This window comes from Rhagoletis pomonella, unplaced genomic scaffold (assembly GCF_013731165.1).
Source record: "Rhagoletis pomonella isolate Grant_MI unplaced genomic scaffold, Rhpom_1.0 Rhpom_scaffold_00006, whole genome shotgun sequence".
NCBI classification, from domain to species: domain Eukaryota; kingdom Metazoa; phylum Arthropoda; class Insecta; order Diptera; family Tephritidae; genus Rhagoletis; species Rhagoletis pomonella.
Window position 1 is genome coordinate 51,021,157 of NW_023458560.1, and position 23,883 is coordinate 51,045,039.

Sequence of the window (23,883 nt, forward strand, 5' to 3'; positions counted from 1 at the left end):
GCTAACCGATTAACAGTAGTCGACTTCAGTCAGATTCGAATAATTCGGTTAATCGATTAACCGAATTGCCCGAGCTCTACTACATACCAAATTTCGCTGAGATATCTCAATTTTTGCTCGAGTTATCGTGTACACGGACGGACAGACAGACATGGCTTAATCAATTTCTCTATTCATTCTGAGCATTTATGTATACATTTGTCTATATCTATCTCCATTCGTTTTGGCTGTTACAAACGACCGTTATGTGAACAAAATTAATATACCCTTGTGCACAAGTGCGCTCGGGTATACAAATTTTAAAAAGAGCATAGCCATGCGTAAACTCTTCACGGAAACAAATGTCAAAAATACATTCTTTCAAATAAAATATTGGTTTGACGTTTTTTATTTTCATATAGATAGTAGAGAACTACAGGAATAAAGATTTTGGAACAACATTAAACACAGGGTGTCCCTGCGATTTTCCAGAAAAACAATTTTGTTTAAGAAAAATTAAAACCATGGTAAATTTTTTGATGGAATGAATGAAAAATATATGTAAAAACTAGTTATTTTTTATTATTTTATTAAGTAGTACGAGTTTTAAACTTTCGTAAGAACAAATAAAACCTGCTCATTTTCTGCTTTTTTTGAAGTAATTTGTTTTTTGCTAATGCATAAAATCATTTTTTCAGTTTTTGTCAGTGCCATCAAATCTGCACGATTCGTTCTATTTTCAAAAATGAAGTGTCAGATTAAAAAGCTTGACCTGTTTACAATAGAGGTTTATTTTTTTTAAGAGTTGCCACCTGTTAAAAAATTTAATTCAAATTTTTTAATAAGTTCAGACTGTCATGTGCGTACGGGATTTTCGAATTGTGATATTTGCGTGATAAGGATAGTCAGTTATTTAGTTTAATACATTTATCCTGCAAAGGAGTTTCAATACTAACTCCGATTTATTATATGGTTCATTAAATTGTTCCATTGAAATTATCATTTGGTGGTACCAAATATATTAATACAAAATGTATGTATGTAAGTACCTATATGTATTTATGCTCAAATTACTTTTACTTACATTCGTTTAATGTTTTACTTGTTTAATGTTTTGACAAATTGTTATATAATTTTTATTAAAGCGATGCCTATGCACTTTTTCGATTCTTTTGTCCGAGAAAAGTTAGAGAAAATTATAAAACGAATACATTATCGATACATTCAACGAATAGAGAAGCAAAAAAACAAAACCCCCGTTTGAAATACAAAACTCTTAGGTTAGACGGAGCTTGGGGTAAAAAAAAACTATCGTAAAACTCGTAACATCCGCTAACATACGTCCTGGTCCCGTGGTATATTTTACGGTCTTGGTCCGGTGGTATATTTTTTCGGTGGGGTGCAATAACAACATACGCAATAAGTCCATATGGTCTTATTTCCATTTTGTTTTGGAAATAAAACCATATGACGTTATTTCCAATCCAGAAGCGAAATAAAGTCATACTCAAAATTCTACAAAAGAGTAATAAATTCATAATTGAAATTGCAACCGCTTCAACTAAAAATGCATGTCTGGCCACACTGTTTGTAGATCACACATGTTTTCTATTAATTGACCGTGGGCGTGTTTATTTATTATTCAGTCTGTATCTAGAAGAGAATAGTCGTGTAGTTTATCAGGAACAGTGGTTATAAAGAAATAGAAGAGAATGAAATACTTAGGTCATATTAATATTTTATTAAATTTTTTCGCAAAACAATTTGCAAAAACTTTCTTGGTTTCTGTAACGCTTTATTTTAATGCACTACTCTATGAATTCCATACTAGAGACGAAATGAAATGAATGCGTTCAGATTATCCGGCCCTATATTATCCGGGAACAAACGTTCTAATGAATAAGTGAACGGAAAAACGTATTACGAATGTACGGAATGTGAGTAAAGAAGCTCTTGCCTTATGTTAACATTCTTACGGTAATTTTCCACAGTTTACGGGCACTTGGGAAAATCATTGGTAAACATCAAATTACTTCGTCAAAAGGGGTATCAAATATACGCATTTTAAAACCCCAGTATTACGAATGCGGGGCGTAAATTAACTTTTTTTTAAATATTTAAATCATAAAATCTAACAACCCTTCTTAAAAACTATTTTAAGTACCAATAATTAAAATAGTTATGATTTAAGTTTTCAACATTCGGGTATGCCATATGCAATATTTTTGCGCGCACAACTCCTTTTTGAGTAGGCGACCTTCGGCCACGCTTTAAAGTGCCAGCTCTAACTGTACCAATCTCTGCAGTTCGCGAGATCACCTCTTATAAAAAGAAGTTGCTTTTCTTTATACATATAATTAGTGTAGGTAATACAGGGCAACACCGATTTTGATGCGGCAAATGTTAAAAATGTTTTTGATACATTTTTTGTGCTGCCTACGAATCCGTTAGTATAAAGTTTCCATCAGCTCCATAGTTTGAGAAAAATGTGGTGAAAGTGTCAAAAAATCGCGTTTTTTGCAATATTTTAGAACTTTTGCAAGGAAACAAAAGGTGATAGAACCTCCACTTAGGCTTAAATTAAAGCTAGAACTACAGACTACTATCCCTGAAAATACTATTTCTGCACCCTGCCCTGATGGTCACCTATAGACATTTACGTTTTATCGTCCAACAATAAAAAAATACTGGAAAATATGCAATTGAAGAAAAATGTGTAAAAATCACTGTTAACTGTTCAACAAATGAAGGTGACCTTAGGGTCAAGGTGCAGGAATGGTATTTTGAGGGACGGTTATAACACCTTTTTCTTAATTGCGGTAGGTAACTCAAACTTCCCAAAATCAGTTTCTTCTGCTCATCAAATGACTATAAGTGACCATCAAGCTAAGGTACAGGAATTTACAGGGATGGTAGTCGAGATTTTTAGCTTTAATCTAAGTGGAAGGTTCTACCACCCTTTGTTTCTTTGCTAGAGCTTCTCAAATATTGCAAAAAACGCGATTTTTTAACACTTTGACCTCGTTTTTCTTAAAATCTGGAGCTGATGGAAACTTTATGCTTACGGAATCGTAATCAGCACAAAAACATCTGTCAAAAATAGCGTTAACATTTGCTGCATCAAATTTTTTCCATTTTTGTTGGCCTGTGTATTAATCCAGGCCGTATTTAGGGGGGGGGAGGGGGGATGTAGGTGTTCTGAAATCCATGTTTCCAAATTTGATCAGTCCACTTGCAAAGGCGCTATGTAAATTTTTTTAGATTTTTAGTTTTTGGTGAGTAACGTACCAGTATTTAAAGTAGTTTCATGTCCACTAACAATACAGTGCAAAATCTTTCATCAATCTTGCATCAAATGTTAACTACTATTTGCAAAAGTCGCTATAATACTTATTTATACACTTTCAAAAGTCTCCATCTTCTGATGAACTTAGAAAAATGCAAGAAAACGTGGTAGTTTCGGTGCCTAGTGGAAGGCGTCGTAAAAAAGAAGGAGACCAATCTTCATCGAAGAGCGAACGCGATAAGCTAAAAAAAGATATGTAAAATTTACTGTTTCAAAACTCGCTATATTCAATTTTTATATATCAAATTTGCAAAAACTACCACACTGCGATATTGTTTTTTAATGTTATTAGGCTCTTGTTTATCCAAATTTTCAGATACTAAACAAAAGTTTCCAGACAAGAAAGTATCATTTCCGCTTGCGATGTTCGTGTAACGGGGATACTCCATGAGGAAGGTGAAAACTTGCAAAGCATTTTCCATCACCTCTGTTTTTCGTTGGACACTCAACCACCTCCCATTAAAAGCATTTTTCGAACTAGGAAAACTGAAAACTCCACAACTGACCCTGCCATAAATATAAAGTTTTATACTGCCACAGAGTAGAACGGTTTGCTTCAAACCATATCAAATTTTAGACGTATAAACAAGAAACCGCTGCAGCTTACACTCGTGGGTATTAACTCGGACGCCCACTTCTATGTTAATGAGTCTCTGGGTAAACATAACCACGAAATATTTAAATCTGCTTTCCATCTGAAAAAGCGAAAAGAGTTGCCGCCATTTTTACAAAATAAAACAGCATATCAACGCAACAAACTTCAACTTGAATGCGAAATTCGTATGCTTTTACTAACTAATTTGTATTTTATATTTTTAAATATTGCCTTCGTTTTTTGTCATGATCTTTCTTTTGCCTTTTACGTACACAAATCTTGTAAATGTTACGGATATCTTTCATTGCTTAGCTTTTTAGAACCTAGATGCAGTGCCATAATTAACTTACACTACTTTATTTCAAACGAAATATTTAAATCTGCTTTCATCTGAAAAAGCGAAAAAAGTTGCCGCCATTTTTACAAAATAAAACAGCATATCAACGCAACAAACTTCAACTTGAACGCGAAACTCGTATGCTGTTACTAACTAATATGTATTTTATATTTTTAAATACTGCCTTCGTCTTTTGTCATGATCTTTCTTTTACCTTTTACGTACACAAATCTTGTAAATGTTACGGATATCTTTCATTGCTTAACTTTTTAGAACCTAGATGCAGTGCCATAATTAACTTACACTACTTTTATAATGTCGCCCTTAGCCTTTAAGCGTGCGCATGTTGCGTATTATTAGCAAGCGTGTCACAGGCTTTAAGATAGTACCTTTGAATGCGCAAAGTTTGTTTAAAAAACTCGACGAATTTAGATATCTCATCGAAAATTCAGATATTCATGTTGTGTGTATATCCGAAACGTGGGTCTCCTCGCACCACAACAATAATATTCTGCATGTAAATGGTTATCCACTTTTTAGAGCTGATAGGCATGGTCATGGTGGAGGTGTAGCAATATATGTAAAAAATGGTCTGTCTTGTAAACTAAATTGTGTATCGTCTTGTGGTGCTTTGGTCGTATATAGCCCTACAAGAACAGTGACTATCATTTGACAAATCATTTGAGTGGCAAGACTGATAGAGATTTCTGTCACTGGCTGCCTACAAGTTTCTATCAAATTCTAAAGGGCAGTGTGAAAAATCTGATGTAAACATTTGTGTTCCGTCTTCCTCCGACTTATGGCATTATTCAGTTGTCTCTTTTTAACCAGCGCAAAGTTTGTAAATGTGTTAGTAAGGTAAATGAGAATGTGTTAGTTTCCATCACACAATTCTTGTAGGGAGGTTCGTTGACGTATGTTCAAACAATAAAAAAATTCTTGATGGTTGTGTATATAGGCCTAACCGCAGTGTCAACTTTACGGACTTTTCGGATTTCTTGGAACCGCTACTCGTGAACTATAATGACATTTTAATTGCTGGAGACTTTAATAGCAACTTGCTCATGGATACCAGTATAAGATTGAGTATGGAATCGCTGGGGCAACAAATACTTCCTTGCCAACGCATTTCACCTCTACTAACAGCCCACTTTTAGATGTATTCTTTGTAAGTGATCTGCGGAAATCCTTCTATTACAATCAACTATCTGCACCAACATTTTAAAAACATGACCTAATATTTCTGATATTTGATTTCCAAATATCCGAATCGCCAGCTTCTTTCTTATACCGCAACTTTAAAAAAATTGACTATAATTCTCTCGCAGCTGCGGTCGATTCGGTTGACTGGGGACTTATTCAGAACTTGCAATCCATCGATGAAAAGACGTTGTTCTTGCAAGATCAAATAAATATGCTTTTCGACAACTTCGTTCCCGTTAAGCTGAAAGTATTAAAAAACGAAAGCACACTCGTCATCACGCTTACTCGCGATGGAAACGGTACAGATCTCCGGAAACACTGAGTCGTTTTAAAAGAGCCCGTGTTGCAGTTAACAAAGCCGTAAAGTCGGCTAAGTCAGTGTTTTATAAAGAAAAATTCGAAACTGCAGTAAACTCCAGGCAAACCTGGAACACTATTAAGAAGATTGGAGTAGGCAAATCCGTAGAAAATGCTCCCTCCACTTCGGATGTCAATGAGCTAAATAAGTCCTTTGTAAGACAAACTGTATCTGGTGATAATATATGTTATGAGTACTACCGTGATCGTGTAAATGTTATGTTGATGATTGCGATGTTGTCCAAGCCATACTCTCCATTAAGTCCAAAGCAGCTGGACTTGATGGAACTAGCTCAGTCTTTCTTAAGATTATTCTACCAAAGGTTCTGCCACATTTGACTTTCCTAATCAATGCTATTTTGACAACTTGCGTTTTTCCGAAATGCTCGCTAAGGTTATACCTATTCGGAAGACAAATAATGAGTTCCGGCCTATATCTGTTTTGCCTTTCTTGTCAAAAGTAATCGAGCGTATCCTGCACAAACAAATCTGTGCATATGTGTATGATAACAGTCTCTTGACTGACCGCCAATCGGACTTCAGAGCTAGAAGAAGCTGCACCACGGCTCTTTTGGATGTAACGGAGAGCATCAGTTTTCTGACACTTCTCGACCACTCGAAAGCTTTCGACACTGTGGATCATACACTTCTATGCCTTAAATTGAGAAACTTATTTAATTTCGCAGGTCACGCAACTGCTCTGATCAGGTCTTACCTTGGCGATAGAACTCAAGCTGTGAGTATTGGCGGCATAACGTCAGATTTCCTGGCCGTATCTAAAGGAGTACCGCAAGGGTCAATCCTCGGCCCGCTTCTATTCATCCTATACATTAATGACCTTCCTAAAGTGTTGAAAAACTGTAATGTACACATTTATGCTGATGATGTGCAATTGTATGTAAGATGTTCTGTTATACGGTGGACAAATGGGCTCGATTATTTGCATAACCAGCCCTAATTTGCTTTTCCTCTTTAAAATGGGCATAAGCAGCCGAACAAATGCACGAAATGTTTGGGAATTAACTCGGATACGGGGAATTTTCGATGACAACACTGGTAAAAACGACCAGTTGTTGTCTTTTGTACAAGTAAGCAAACGAAGCAGTCGAATTTTGCGTACGCGGTAGCCGAGTGGTGAGAATTGCGAGCCACAAGCCTGTAGCTGCCAGGTTCGATCCTCGGTTGGAGCGATTGCGAAAAATTTTTTGTTTTTATTATTTATTTTATTTTATTTATATATTTAATTTTACTTTATTTTATTTTCATTTGCTTTATTTTATATCACATTTCTTATTTCACTATAAGTTAATTTTAGTTTTTAGAGATGAATTTTGTTAAAAAGTCAACAACAACTAACTGAAAGCAACGTAAAAAAACATAGAACTTATAAAAAAGAACTGGCCGTGGGACTCGAACCCACGACCTTGTGGTTGGGTTATTCGCATTACTGCCGTCTGTAAGGGTACAATTTTAATTTGCATTTATGCTTGTTAATTCAAATTAATTTTCTCCGTCTGTCTACCATATTAGTCGTGTCCGTAATTGTATTAGTGACCTAAATTCTGATTTGTCTCGTGTAAATTTATGCAAATTGTGACTGTGTATGTAAGAAAAAGTTAAATTTTGTCTATAACAACATTGCCAGGTATGTGTACGCGCTAAAAAGACTTGACCATGTCTCAGCATTTTCTAAAAAGTTATTCAGCGTTTCGTTTGATGACCTATTAAAAGTTAGAACACTAGTTGCCTAACACAAAATTATAAATTCCAAGAAGCCTAGTTATTTGTACGAAATACTTCAATTTCTCCAATCATCGAGGTCTGAACTTTTAGTACACACCACCCTTGTCTCTGAACGTAAGTTTTTTTAATCAATTCCATATGACTTTGGAACTCTCTTCCTATTAGATTACGAAAACTAAAAAATGCGCTACCTTTTAAAAACCAATTACCTAACTATTATAGCAATGAATGCAATTAATATATAAATTTGTTTACTCTGTGTGTACCTGAAATTCCTTCATATTATTATATACATTTTATTTTTTCTTTTTCTTTTTATTTTCTACTTATTATTATTTATTTTTTCTTCTGTTTCCCCCGCCCTCTCCCTCTTTTCCAAATACATAAGTATATTCTAAATTGCCATACACTGTATCATATACATATGTTATTTTAGATTTAATAAAAAAATTGTAAACGCTTGACTAGCACTATAAAATAATTGTAAAATTGTGGTGTTAGGATAAATCAATAAACAAAAAAACAAACAAACAAAGAGAAATATACAATTTGGACGTTAGTTGTTGTTGTGGACGTTTTTTTAATTTATGGCTCACTATTATAAAATCACATAACGCTGTTTGCAAGTGGACTACTCATTTGTGCAATATTAAAAAAAATCACTAAACTTTCGTACAAATTTCGAACTTTTAAAAATTCTTTATTCTAATAGAATTCAATGGGCTACAAAACTGCATACTCAGAATTTAATTAAAAAACTGTAAATTTGAAAGAAAATTTGTAGTTTTGTTTTTAATTGCATATATTTTTAAGGCAGTGTCACTCGAATGGTACATTTGTACAGATTAGTAAATTTTTATATTGGGCTATTGGTAAAAAAATGGGAATTTTTTTTTTGTAGTCAAAAGCTTGGTACAATACAGCGCTGTTCTATTGAAAAATTTCAATAAATTAATTTTCGTGATTGGGATAGTGAAAAATATTCTGGGTGTTCAAACAATTGGGATACGATTTACACCAAATTTTGGCAAACTCCCAATCGTGTGACACTGCCTTCAAACTTGTACTTATACGGATGTTGTTAAAGAACGAACTATAAAAAACTAACCGAAATTAAATAACAACAAAAATAATATTTTAAAACTTGTGAAATTTGGTGCGGCTATAATTTTTTCGACTACTGTACATACGTTGGCTATGATTACTCGGCCGTGCTATCATAGTAGCACAATGCCACTCATCTTTGACTTACAAACAAAATACGGGCAGGAATTTCAAGATTTCAACCCTGTTTTATGATTTTTTTTTTTTTTATCAGAAAAATATCCTATATTTTAATCCTGGCAATAAGCTACCTACATACGTGCCAAATTTCAAGCAAATCGGACCATAAATAAGACTTTTTCGAATAGATCGGTCCACTTAACGGAAAAAATTGATCCTATATGCTAATCTAGGCAAAAGGCTACCTACGTACCAAGTGCATTTTTTTTTAGCATAGCTCGACCCCTGTACCACCTATAGGAAAAAATTAAAACTTTGTGCACTCCTTGTAAAGACCTTTCCAAAAAAGCAGCAACCATTTGAATCGGTTATGAAACATATGACGAAATTGGGCCCAATTAATTATGCTCACAATGAATTTCACAATTATCCTTAATTTTCCAAGCTTCACATCACCAAAATCGTGCGATAAAATGCAAAATTCCGTCGAAAAAATTCAAATTTTTCGCGTTATTCCGGATTTTTCCGAGTTTTTCACTTAGAATTTTCTATTTTTCCATTCGAAAGCCTTTCCGAAGAAATTGCTCAAAAAATTCCATAAAAAAATGAATATTCGATTTTCCTGACTTTCCCGGAGGGGTTTCCCTTCTCCTGGCAATTACGAACAACTAAGAAAAAATTTTTGCCAAATCGGCCCAACCGTTCTCAATTGACGAATTACTATACATTTTTCACACCATTTTTATATATACAGATAAGGAACAGCTGTTCGTAAACGGCGGTGTCCGACTGAATTTCAGTTTTTTTGCAAAAGTATACATACGTATGTATCTTTTCCTGTCATAAATATATCGATGGTCCTCTACAATAACGACACAATTCAAAATTCAAAAAATAAAATCTCGTACTATTGTTAAGTGGCTCATGTCTTTAATTGTTGTCTTATTCATGTATAATCTTTACTACTTTGATGTTTTCCAAAGAAATATTTTAAAAAGCGCAATAAAACCATAATAGCTTTATTTCCATTTCTAGTTGGAAATAAGGCCGTATCGAAATTATAGCTTTATTTCCAATCGCCATGCGAAATAAAGCCATTATGGCCTTATTGCGTACGGTGTTATTGCATCCCACCATATTTTATATGAACTTACATAAACACAAGTTTCATTGTTGAACACATTTACATAAACCATAAATGGAAAATTACAGCATTTCTTTATCTAAATAGTTTAAAGCAAAAGATTAATGGACAAATACAAATTTTAATTGCAAAGTGAAATATTGTGGGATATAAATCTCAAATATGTTATAAGTGCAAATTGCGAAAGAATTTGTGATAACGTAACGATGCAAGTTATATGTGCATTCAGAATTAAATCGAGATAGCTGTTTTATTACTTTACCTGTTTATTCACCATTGGTTCAAGTATTGAATTCTATTCTGTATGCAAATGGAAGAGAGGGGGTGAGAAGAAAAGCGAAGAGTACACATGCGTCCGTACCGTCAAGGCGTTTGAAGTTTCTTGCTTTGCTTTTGACATTTTCGTTGTTTCCCATATAAAGAACGAAAAACTTGAATCAAACAAAATTGAAGCGTGTAAAAGTAAAAAGAAAACACAAAAGATGTAACTACGAATCAGAGCAAAGATAAGACTCAGCTTGGGCTATTGTTTATACGGTCGGTAATATCATTTATTCAAAAGTTTGGAGATTTTATGACACGGCAACCAAAAAAGTGTGTCGATTTTTTGTTTGGGGATAATGTATTTGTGGATTTTTTTGAAACTGGGGATTTCATGACTCCCATTCAAGGAGAAGTTTCACTTCAGTCGCTCGTGGGATCCACTTACAACTTCACATTATATTGCGTACGGGGGGCGGTTTTCCTAAAAAATTTAGCCTTTTAGTATGATAGGATAGGATAATCTTTTCTGGGGGAGGTTTGTAGGCTTTTTAATACCTTTACAACGGTATATCATTTATAGCGAAAAAATTTTACTTTCCTGTTCAAAATCGCCGGAAACAAATTGAACTTTTTTCGGCCCTATGAAGTAATCTAAATCCTCACTACTGCAATTTATATTTCTTTACAGAACCTGCTATTTCATGGCGTCATGCGGTTTTATTTCCAAGATGCTGGACAAAAAGTCGCTACCAAATGCATTCGTGTGGCCTCTGACGCCACTGTCTCAGATGTTATTGGTACAGTTACTGTTGCGTTGATGTCAAATTTAATATTTAATATGTTTTCCTTTTCACCGACTCTAATTTTATTTCGTTGCAAATGATTTTCTGCAGATACCCTAATCGAAAAATTTCGTCCCGACATGCGTATGCTGTCAGTGCCAAACTACGCCCTCTATGAGGTACATGCGAATGGCGAAGAGCGCCGCTTGAACCCTGACGAAAAGCCTTTATTGGTGCAGTTAAATTGGCATATCGATGATCGTGAAGGTCGTTTCTTGCTCAAGAATATTGACCAAAAAACTACGGTAAGCAAAAGTAATAAAAATATGTGCGCAAAATACGTGTAAATTATACTTGTATGGACAATAATTACACTGTGAGACAAATGGTAGGGGTCAGTGATCGGGAAGGGTTCAAACTACCGGGGAAAGTTATATTGGTAAAAAAGAAGTTATACGTGTCCCGGCGTTTCGCTGGGTCACGTCTAGGAATCGAGATATATCGATTTGAAGTTAGTAACTATCATATAGGGGAAATTGTCACCTTTTTGTCTTTTTTTTGACATAACTCGAGAACCACTAGTCCGATTTTGCTCAAACAAATTAAAAAAAAAAATTAAAAATTACAATTGCTTTAATCTGTTCATATAACGTTTTTCTATATAATCAACAGTTTTGCCGGTAAAAATAAATTAGGCAAAACTAATTTTTTTTTTCTTCATACATTTATTTTTACCGGCAAAACTGTTGAGTATATAGAAAAACGTTATATTAACAGATTAAAGGAATTGTAATTTTTAATTTTTTTTAATTTATTTGAGCAAAATCGGACTAGTGGTTCTCGAGTTATGTAAAAAAAAAGACCACCAAAGATGACAATTTCCCCTATTTCCTAGACGTGACCCAGCGAAACGCCGGGCCACGTATAACTTGTTTTTGACCGATATAACATTTCCCGTTGGTTTCATCCCATCCCGATTTTGACTGTCGCATAGTGTTATGAACTACTTCAACTCGCTATCCTAATTCTTGTATCTACATTTTACGAGTGCTTGTATCAACTTTCTTGAATTCGTTAACCACGAACTACAACTCACTCGGTTTAAAACTAATCTAAATTCACGTTTTTTTTCTGCATTCCTACCTAGCCAATCGAACAGTCAGATATGAATTTCAAACGAAAACTTTCTAAGAGGGAAAAGAAAGAACAAAAAAAGAAAGAAAAACTCGCAAAATTAAATTCTGAATCGACATCTGGCGGCTTTAACGGAGGAATTGCTAACGATTGTAGAGAGGGTGAAACTCAAGTGGCTGGAAAACTTTACACCGAACTGCCAGAGACGTCATTTACTCGTTCGATTTCCAATCCAGAAGCTGTTATGCGTCGGCGACGACAACAAAAGCTTGAGAAGAAGTTGCAGCAATTCCGATCACGTGATGGCGGGCCTGACACCGGTGGGACGCTAAAGATTTACGGCGAGAGCCTATGTCAAGATGTTCCGTACAAAACGTTATTACTTTCTATACGCGACTGTGCTCAGGCCGTCGTTCGGGAAATGTTGTCAAAATATGGTCTGGACAAAGCTGATCCTTTACACTATTGTTTGGTGCAGGTTTGAATAAATTGTATACAAAGCGAAGAAAACTAAATTAAATAAATAATGTTCCTTTGTTGTAGGTGAATAGCGATGGAACGCAATACATTCTCGACGATGATGAATGTCCGCTCTCCATACTGATGAACCACCCAACATCACGAGGTATGTACTGCGATATATTTGTAGCTCAGAGAAGTGATATTACGATGAAATCCATGCTTATGCATAAGTATGTGTGTATATATGTACTATGAATATCGTATGCAGGGATATACACATGTTCATACACATATACATACATATAAGCAAGATAATTTGTGAAACAACTACAATGATAGACGCACGATAGTTTCATTCATGAGTTCCCCTATTTCTTCTCTATTGAAAAAATAAATTTGCCTATCGCAAGCATAAGATGGTAAACATCAATGAATATGTATATTTGTACGTATGCACAATATGAGCACATTTGAGTATTTTTCAAGAATTTGAAGTTGCCCATAGATTTATGCTGCAATATTTCCATACAATTAAGAAATGTTTTATCAATAATTATGGCTGGGCGGGAACAGAAGTACATATCGCACATTTGCTGCAAGAGTGTCATAATCAAAAAAATCAAAAATTCGGGAAAACGGCTTTAAAGTTTACAGTTTACATACGCTCCTATAGTAAAAATGAAAATACGTTTTCTTCTAATGAGCTATGGTTAAACGATACAGCCATGAAATTTTTACACAACATAGAAGAAGAGGTAGAGGTCGTTTATGTATACTTAACTAAATTTTTATTTTTTTCTTAGATTATGACACTCTTACAGCAAATGTGCGATATGTTGTCTACATGGAATGCCCATAAAAGCTTTTATGTATTGCATTTTTGTTTATATTTTTGGGAGACCTGTATCGCTTCCGTATAGTTTCTGTTGACTGGCCTGACTATTGAGTTGGTAATATTTGAACGTACATGACGCAGCAGTGAACAGAAATAAAGAGAGTTCGTGTTGAGTGGTTCGCAAAAATTGTGAAAAGTGATAACATTATATGAAATTCATTACTTCGATATGTTTGAATGGGAGTTTTAAGCACAAAAAAATGTTTAATGAAGATTTGAGCGTTTATATTATAAAATATTAAGTAAGTCAGTGATCTATTTGATTTTTAATTGAAAATTTAATAGTCAAAATTAATCAATATGTTTTTTCCATCAAGACCCGAACTTATTGGTTTGTTCCTTTGAACTTCGGACTAAAACTTGTGGAACTGTCAGACTACAATTTTACTCTCTCAAGTGTGTGTTAAAGGAGAACCGATGCAGAAGTGTACGGGAACGCAAAAAGCACTTTTTCCGCCAGTCGGTTCGTTTACATGTCATTGGTACAACACTGATTTGGCTGAAAGATCACTAAATAATTAATAAAATCTATGCAAATAAGAATAAATGCGTACATATTCAAAAATTTGTGGTAAACTTCCATTTTTTCTTGGCTTTCATCGCGTTCTGTTTTTTGTTTAAAAATTGAACCCTGCCTATAGTTTGACATTTTTCATGAATTTTCCAGAAGAAAAACTCCGCACTTCTGACTAGCAAAAGTTGCTCAGTTACTCTCTCAGAAGTGTTCCCAGTTATAGGTTTTTTTCAATAAGAATGACTTCCTGTAATTTCTGACTAAATCCTGGAAACCGGAATCGTATTGAAACAGACTATATGTCTGTAGTGATCACTCTCAAACCTACACTTGCTACACTATATAGCAGCCTAGAAAAACAGCAAACGATTTTCAAAAAGCGACCAACTTCGTTATATAAATTTCAATTCTAGCCGACAATAGCTTTTATAACAGAATGCTAGTGGGATTCGTGAAACGTCGGAAAGTTGTTGCAAATATCGCATTTGTTGCAAAATTTGATACCTTGCGCCACAGCTTATTACTTTTATATGAACACTCTTGCGACAAGTGCCATATTATTTGAGCTGACAATCATTGCAAAGTCAAAGTCGCGGAAAACATGTTTTTTTATTGTTCTCCAATACTTCAAGAAAAAGTATTTATATCAGTCAAGGCTGCTTCGAAATATAATTGTAAACATTTTTCGTTTTCCCTTATGCGTGGCGTTTTGAAAAAAATTCACATTTGCGATCCAGAGTTGCGATAGGTTATTCATTCAATATTGTTGCCATTTTGCAAAAAAAAAACACTTCAAAGTTCCATGAACCGTACTATTATATTTAAGCTTGTATTGATTTCATTAAATTACTTAAAAATTTGAATCAATAGGAGAGTCGAGGACATGTTATCGACTTCAATGTCTGTAATGTCTGTATGTCTGCCGCCAAAGCGCTCACATCATATTTTCATTCAAATTATATTACGTATTTTAAATTGTTAAATCAGATCCACCATAGCGGCTATATCTTTTTTACATTCAAATTATATACATATAGAGACTGTTAATTAAACTCCGCCAAGACGACCATAGCATTCCCATACCCTTTTTCCATTTGAATTATATTAATATGTATATCAAACTCAATAAGGTGACCCCGAAGAGCGTTCAAAATCCCGACTTAAATTTGTGACCTTGTAGACGACCACATGCCAAACGACAATGAGCAAATATTTCAAGACGCAATTGCTCCATTTCATGTAACACGGCTGGCAGTTACGCCACCATCGTTTTGGAGTTCGGACTCACGCTTATGGTTTGAGCAGGTGGAGGCTCAATTCGTGCGAGCAGGAATTTCCGCAGACAAAACTAAATATTTCACAATTGTGGCTAAGATGAATTTAGCAGTACTGGCACACGCTAGCGACATTATTTGGTCACCATCCTTTACCGGCAAATACGCGTTGAAACAAAGGTTTATTGCAGAGTTTGGTGAGGCCATCGAGAAAAGTCCCAGACGGTTATTCGAGAACTCTGAGTTAAATCAAAAGAAACGTACATTGTTATTGCGCCAAATAATGGACATAGCGAATCAACAGCTGGTAAAGAGATGGTGGAAACCCGATAATATAATAACAATTCCGGCATCAGCGTCGACGCCGTCAGTACATCAAGCGACGATATAACAGCAAACATTTCGGAATTGGTAAACCGGCTTAAACGACATGATATTGTGGGTAAGCAGCAGCGCAGTAAAGCACCTCCGCAACGTTCACGACCAGTCACTACATGCAGAGAGGCAGCATGATCTACACGACGTTTTCTTCTGGCATCATCGCTTGTTGGGCTAAAATACAGCACGATGCCGACCGCCATGTGTTTTCTGGCATATGCGCTTGGAAAAATAGTCGGCCCTTCATTTAATGCGGCGGCTTCGGAGGACGACATGAGTTCCAGTCGCCTTTACGTTTTGGATAGAACGTCCTCAGTGAGATTGCTCATCGATATGGGTGCCAAACTGTCGGTCGTGCCCAAACGTCATGATGAAAGTATGCAGCCCGCTGCCATGAAACTGGTTTTGCAAACAATACTGCAATTAATGCTTTTGGTAGACGACATACCACTTTAGATCAGTGGTCGGCAAAATTGGTTTAGGGAGTGTATTGGCGGAGTAATTTCGCTGCACAGTGGTGTAAAAAGCGATGTGTGGTTATCAGGTTATGTGGTTATATTTTTTATTCAGCTTACAATAATAAAATACACTACAAAATAATGATTTTTAACCAGATAACCTGATAACCAGGAAAGTGTGAACAACCTCAATGTAATGATTACATTATTATCATGGTTATTATTATGTATTACTTTTTATACGATTACTCAAAAAAATTTTAACTAAGGAAATTTCAATATTAAAATTTTTGCCATCTTTATGGCTTTATGAATAAAAAAAAATATTTTTGGTGATTACACCTTTGGCTTTGATCGCGCTAAACGGGATAGGTCGACGAAACAACACCCCTTTACTGAACGGAGCCCAATCCTCTCCCCGACGAAATCAACTGCGACCCCCTTCATCACCTGGACTTCCGACATTCAAAAACCCTAAGATATTAGGGGTTACCTTTGACAGCCTGCTCTCCTTCTCCGCATACACAACTGCAGTTGTCAATAAAGTACGGAACCGAAACAAAATCCTTAAGTTGCTCAAAGGCAGCACCTACATAGGCAAATACAAAGAAACTGTGTTAGCAACATAAAAGGCAATTGGCTGGCCAGTTCTGAAATATGCTTTACCTGTTTGGTCGCCGGGGACTAGTTTAGAACAGTGGGTGAAACTGCAAACTTATCAGAACGTCGAACTCCGGATATTTTAGCCGCCAAAACAGCTGCTTATCCAGACACAACCCCGATATCCCCAATGTGTGTACCCATGACACCAACCGACTCCCGCATTTAAGCGCAATCCTACCCAGCTAACACCCCCCCCTTTCTCTGGTTCAACACGTCGAAAAAGCTCGGTTCAAGGGCTGACCGTTAGTTGAGCTTGACGACAACGATTGATGGACAAATCGGCTTAGGCGGAGCTTAGTAGTGCCTCTACAACAACAAATATAAAAAGACCGTCATCGAAAAAGAAAAACTATGATGGTGACCTGACTAGGAGTCGAACCTAGGCCCTCATGTCCATGCTGGTATATGGCGCAGAAGCATGGCCAATGACAACACCCGATGAGTCAGCACTTGGAGTATTCGAGAGCGAGATTTGTTAGAAGATTTACGGGCCCTTACGAATTGGAGACTACGAGTACCGTAGACCAGGTTCGGCGGACCTTTATCATATACGTGCCATTATTTCCAAAGAAACATTCAATGTAGCCATGACGTGCCAATAAGGAATCGTGACTTATCACCGTTCTTGGAGACATTAACTGACACATAAATCGTACAGAATTTTTTTTAAAAGAACGTCTCTTAAGGCGGATTCATTGTTCTAGTTCTGAATTTTTCTTTCTATTTCACTGGGAGATAAACTATAAAGCAACAACCCTATGGAAGAACAGTTCTGAACTAAAACGATGTATCCGCCTTTAACAGCCGCAGTAACAGTCGTTTAATGATTACTTAAGGTGTCCCTCAGTAACTATCTGAAAAAATTCCCTCTCACAGTCAGTTAATGATTCGTCAACGGCATTTAATGAACATTAAAGTTAAGTAAACAAAAACCTTTACTTAACTTTTTAACGAACGATTTTGAAATTTTTTGTTTGTTCTGAATAAATTTCAATTTCGATAACGTTGCTGTAACAGTGGCAATGGCCCAGTGAGCAGAGCACTTTCTTGCCATTTAAAAGATCCGAGTTCAATCCCCGGCAACGAATTAGTTATTCGGAATACAGAAAGGGGCTTTCAAGATAGTTGCCGAAATATAAAGACTTTCGTCTCTCGAAAGACTGCGGTGAGCTGAAAGACAGATGCCAGAATTGGCCTGTTATTGGTCTTGTTTGTCTTAAATTAAAAAAAATCCTTTTTAAAGCAATAAAATCTATAAATCAAAAGAATATTAGATCAAAAAAGCAACAAAATTCAATAAAGATTGTTTATAAAAATTAAATAAGAAAAAATAAATAAATAAAAAGGAAATATAATTTATTTTTAATTTCTTTATTTTATTTCAAACTGAACGAAAAAAGTGAGTGATGCCATAAAAGTGAAGGGCCGCAATTGGGGCCATACTTAAATTTTTTTCATAATTTTTAACTCTGAGAGGAAATATTAATTAACAGATTTAACGATCATTAGTTAAGTGCCCGTTAGAGCTAATTTAAGGAACGTTTCTGAGTGCAGCTGTAAATGTCTCTGTGTAACTTACGAGGTAAGTGGTAACGACTCACATGCATAGATGGATTAAAATATTGCAGAAACCGCAAATAATTATTATTCTAATATTTATGATCAAAAACGTCGCCTTGTTTTAAGAGACACTAATAGTATTTACGTCTTCTCATAATAATTATATGGGCTTTTTATTTTTATTTTTTCGTCTCGGAACGTTTATTTCAAGACGAATATGATTTACGTCTTCTCATAATAATTATATTTGCTTTTTATTTTATTCGTCTCGGGACGTTTATTTTAAGACGAATATAATTTACGTCTTCTCACAATAATTATATGGGCTCTTTATATTTTTTTTTCGTTTCTCGGGACGTTTATTTCAAAACGAATATGACGTGGGACGTAAACATTTTTCTTAATAGAATTGGTACACTTAAAGCCGATTTCACGAAATTTTTTAAATTGCAATTTAATTTAAATTTAAATTTTTAATAAATTTTGCAGTTAAGTTTTACTCCTTTCACTACTACACACTTGTCCTAATTCAGTTTTGCTGGCATAAATGAACTACTGCTTCGAAGTTAAAATTTGGCGAAGTCAATCGCCATGGCATATATAAGAAGATGACCAAATTTTGGAACATCGGGCCACGCCCACCTGACCGCCCGTACAACATTATTTTATATAAAGTAAAGTATTTATATAGAGTAAAGTTGCAAAAGTGGTGTAACACATTTATTCAAAAATCTCTGGACCGATTTTGACGAAATTTTGACATAAGACATAGATATTTGGAGAAGGTTTAAATTATGTTAGTTTGCTATCCGGTAAATACCTATTAAAAAAAATTAATGCATTTAAGTTCAATTAATTGATTTAATATGGGTATCAATCGAAATGGTGTTGAAAATGATTCATTTCTAAGTAACATGTGGGAGGGTTGCAATCTGTTTAAAAAATTCAATGGAACATGAACATGGGATTTAGGTAACTGGTAATCAAAATATGGGTGTCAGCAGAGGTTGGTTGGAGTCTGAAAAAGTGTACACGAAGGCGTCAGAAAAAATAGGTTTAAGAAAGTTTGACATTGAAAATTTTGTGACGAGGGTTGGCAAATATTTATTTCCGAACTCGATTAAGAAGTTTCACATCAATTATTTGAATTTCACTTTTTAAAAAGGTGGCAACCCTCTTATATACAGTTAGAAAATAAAATAATCATAACCATTTGGATTTATACCCATATACTTTTTAAATAATTTTAATATTATTTACGTCTTCTCATTTAATAATAAAAATATTATTTACGTCGACTTTTTAAATAATTTTAATATTTTGAATTTAATTTCTATTATGTGGCAAACCTTTTCTGAAAAATAAAGCCCTATTGCACTTCTACACTCCAATCTCTTCAATTCTCGGTGCAGATGTGGTGACGGTGGGTTAAGTATTTTACGTAAACATCTCCGAACTCGATTATTTGAATTACATATGTTAACTTCTGGCAACCCTTTTCAAAGAACCAAAACACTTGCGATCAGCTAATTAAGCCAGCACCATTTTGACAAATTTTGGCTATTTTGCTTTCGTTTATTTAATGTTTATTATTGTTCCATAATACATTATATAACAAACACCATATAAATCCAGATTTCAAACTTTGTGCAAAAATTATGAAAAATCTGCAAAGTTTCAGCTAAACTTTCAACTTTTTATTCAGATTTTTTAGAAGTTTTTTGAGTATGCATTCATAATTTTTACACAAAGTTTGAAATCTGGATTTATATGCTGTGTGTTATATAATGAGCTAGACTTTTATGGAAAAATAATAAACATTAAATAAACAAAAGAAAAATAGCCAAAATTTATCAAAATGTTGCTGGCTTAAGTAGCTGATCACAAGTGTATATATATATATATATATATATAATTAACGATTTAAGGGCCTTTAAGGTGTTAAGCTATAGTTTATTTATTTATTTCATTCATCAGTTAAACTTAACTACAGAAAATTCCATCGAATTACTTGAAAAGAGATAATTAACGGCCCTAAATCTCCGAACTCAATAAAGAAGTTTTAATTGAATAAAAGTCCCATATGATTATTATGAGAAGACGTAAATCATATTCGTCTTGAAATAAACGTCCCGAGAGACGAAAAAATAAAAAGCCCATATGATTATTATGAGAAGATGTAAATCATATTCGTCTTGAAATAAAGGTCCCTTGAGACGAAAAAAAAAAATAAAAAGCCCATATAATTATTTCGAGAAGACGTAAATCATATTCGTCTTGAAATAAATGTCCCGAGAGACGAAAAAAAAAATAAAAAGCCCATATAATTATTATGAGAAGACGTAATAATATTCGTCTTGAAATAATCGTCCCGACAGACGAGAAAAAAAATAAAAAGCCCATATAATTATTATAGAAAACGTAAATAATATTCGTCTTGAAATAATCGTCCCGCGAGACGAAAACAAATTTTCCATTGTTCAGTAATAATTATAGAGCAATATTTAATTTTATTTCTTATAATCGTTATGGTCTCTGAAATATTGTCAAGATAGCCAACTTCCGCTTCTGCAGACAGCTAATTGTCTGGAATTGAACTCAAAGTTTCTAAAATTTTAGTATTAGCATTTTTGGTCAATTGGCTGATGGTCTTTCTAATTTAATTGATTCCAACTCTTTCTTTGTTTCGACAAAGTTTTTAGTCCATATTGAATTGCACTGGAACTCAATCAGCTCATTACAAAATCTTCCATTTCCAACCAATCAAATTTAGACAAGTACATTTTATCAAGTGATGTCACCAAGATACACAATAAGTTTGAGTGTTTCCTATAATTCCTTTGATTCAGAAAACCCCAGTGAAAATTCTTTGATGACAAAATTTATTACCAAAGGAAACTCTTCGGTACCTCTTGCTCCGTCTGCTTTTTCATGCAAGTCCAGTGACTTTACGTTCAAATTCCACAGAAAAGAAACGACTCGGAACTCGGCCAAAATCGCTTAAGCTCAAAATCACGCAACTCTGCCTAGTACATTCTGGACGTTACAACTAGAGTCCGACCGAAGTGTAAATTTGTTGCCGAAACCGAAGCGAACGTTCGGCCATGGTCTCACATTCGGGCGATTTCTGAATGACTTATTAATATAAACATGGATTTTCTTTTATGGAAAAAGCAATCTTTACTTTTTGTTGGTGGTACAACCATAAGGGAAATTAATCGTAGAAATAAAATTTAAACAAACCAATTAATTTTTTCTTTGAAATTCTGTACTCAAAAATATCAGTACGAAATTTTCACTAGCTCTGAGTATTTTTCTGTTGTTTTTTAATGTTCATAAAGTTTTTTTTTTTTTTATAAAAGTATATCTCATTACTCAATTTAATAAAGGCCATGTAGATCCCAATTTAAAACTTTATACTAAAATTAGTGAAATTCAACAAAATTTCATCAAAGTTTCATTATTTTTAATCAGAATTGCTAGAAAAATGTGTGGTACGTAATTTTAAAGCCCTACATATTTTAGTATTATTCGGTAGGGTGCAAGAACACTATACGAAATATAGCCATAACGGCTTTCTTTCCATAATTTTGATACGGCCTTATGGAAATAAAGGCCATTGTGGTTTTATTGCGCTTTTTGAAATTTTTGTTTGGAAAACAGTATCATAAGTACATACATATCGTCGATGTTTTTGCAAAACCTTCTATCTTGCGGCACTCAAATTTTACAGGAGAGCGAAAAAACGGTTTATTCTTTAAAGGCATTGCCTTGATATGCGGTATTTTTTCTAGCTATTATTTTACAAATCTGTTGTTTTAATAACAATTTAACGATTTGTATGCATAAATCTCGATGCCTGGAGTTCAGGGTTACCAAATCTCATTTTTGCCACAACGGCGATTTAGGCGGTTTTGCAACTGGTCGATGGTCGGTTTTGCAAAAACATCGACGATATGTATACATTTTAACAAAACCGAACAAACAAGCTTATTTAATATGGAACAAAGAACCACTAAAGTTAACTTCAGCGCGCACATAACTCTGTGGATAATAGCGTAGCCGAGATATTGGGACGGCTAGAGCTGGTACTTTGAAGCGCGGTCGAAGGTCGCCTACTCAAAAATGAGTTGTGTTCGCAAAAATATTGCATATGGCATACCCGAATTTCGAAAACTTAAATCTTAATTATTTTTATTATTGGTACTCAAAATAGTTTTTAAGAAAGGTTGTTAGTTTTTATGATTTAAAATGATTTAAATGTTCAGAATGTATTTTCTACAGATTCCTTTTGAAATATTAAAAAAAAATTTAATTTACGAACAAATTTTATTAAATATTTATAAGCTGATACTTAATGATTTCATTCTCTTCTATTTCTTTATAACCAGGGAACGGATTTTATGGAAATTCTATATATACAAATTTGAAAATATCCCTTAATCCTGATAATATGAAAGTTTTAAACGTTCCATATTTAAATTGGGCGTTGGGACGACGAGCGCACGTTTAGTACATTAAAGGCTTTCCTTCGCGAAAATTGAATCCAAATGCTTTTAAAATGCATTTTGTGGTTCAATGTTACTACAACTATTGAGATTCAAGTTTTGTTAGTTCAAAACTCGAAAGGAGAAAATAGTCAAAGATTCAAAGTAAAAATGTTTCATATAATGAAACTAGTTCATAGTTTCTCACTTTTTGCTTGTAAAATAAACATTTCTAGTGGTGATTTCGTTTCTACCCAAAAATGTCGCCTCTTAATTGCCCCTTTCTCTTTTCGTGTTCGATTCTAAATTGAAGGCAAAGGGTGAAAAAATTTTGTGCCCGTTTCTTAAAATGTCACACTCTCGTAAGGCAAAAAAAAGGCACATTCTTTGCCCTGTTTTAAAGATTTTGCCTGTTTTAAAGGTTTTTAGGTTCTAAAAATCCGTTCCCGGATTATAACCATTGTTCCTGATAAATTACACGACCATTTTCTTCTAGATCCGGACTGAACAATAAAGAAACATGCTCACGGTAAATTAATAAGAAAAATGTGATCCAGAAACAGTGTGGCCAGATATGCATTTTTAGTTGAAGCGGTTGTAATTTCAATTATGACTTTATTACTCTTTTGTTCAATTTTGAATATGCCTTTATTGCACTTCTGGATTGGAAATAACGTCATATGGTTTTATTTCCACAACAATATGGAAATAAGACCATATGGCCATATTTCGTATGGTGTTATTCATGTGCAAATTTGAAGTGGCTTCCATATAAACAAAATGTCGAGCATACTTGGATCGATGCGGACTTTTTGTATGTTATTCATGCTTCCCCATACTTTTTCGCAGTGACATGTCCCTATGCTAAAATAAAAATTTCAAGGTAATTTTCTCCAAAAAGTATAAGAGACGTGAACCGTTTTTGAGCCGGATGAACCTCTTTTTTTCTATTAATTAACTGCACTATTAAGTTTCGACTAATTTTAACAGACAAATTTTCCCCATAGTTTAATTTTTTCTTTTGTTAAATATGGTAACACCGTGTTTGTCTACCATCTGCCAAAAATTATATCCATATGTAAGT

The 23,883-nt window shown here is 34.4% G+C and overlaps 1 protein-coding gene across 2 annotated transcripts in view; it reads left to right on the forward strand.

The window, feature by feature from the left end:
- LOC118740917 (afadin-like) overlaps positions 1-23,883 on the forward strand; it is a 167,926-nt gene that overhangs the window by 76,426 nt on the left and 67,617 nt on the right. For both annotated transcript variants that reach the window (XR_004993197.1, XM_036472670.1), the window contains exons 3-6: positions 10,881-10,989; positions 11,086-11,279; positions 12,122-12,586; positions 12,652-12,733. Coding sequence is in view for 1 of the 2 variants with exons in the window: in XM_036472670.1 (XP_036328563.1) it covers positions 10,881-10,989; positions 11,086-11,279; positions 12,122-12,586; positions 12,652-12,733 (850 nt within the window). In the remaining variant the exon portion in view is untranslated. The remainder of the gene's footprint in view (positions 1-10,880; positions 10,990-11,085; positions 11,280-12,121; positions 12,587-12,651; positions 12,734-23,883) is intronic.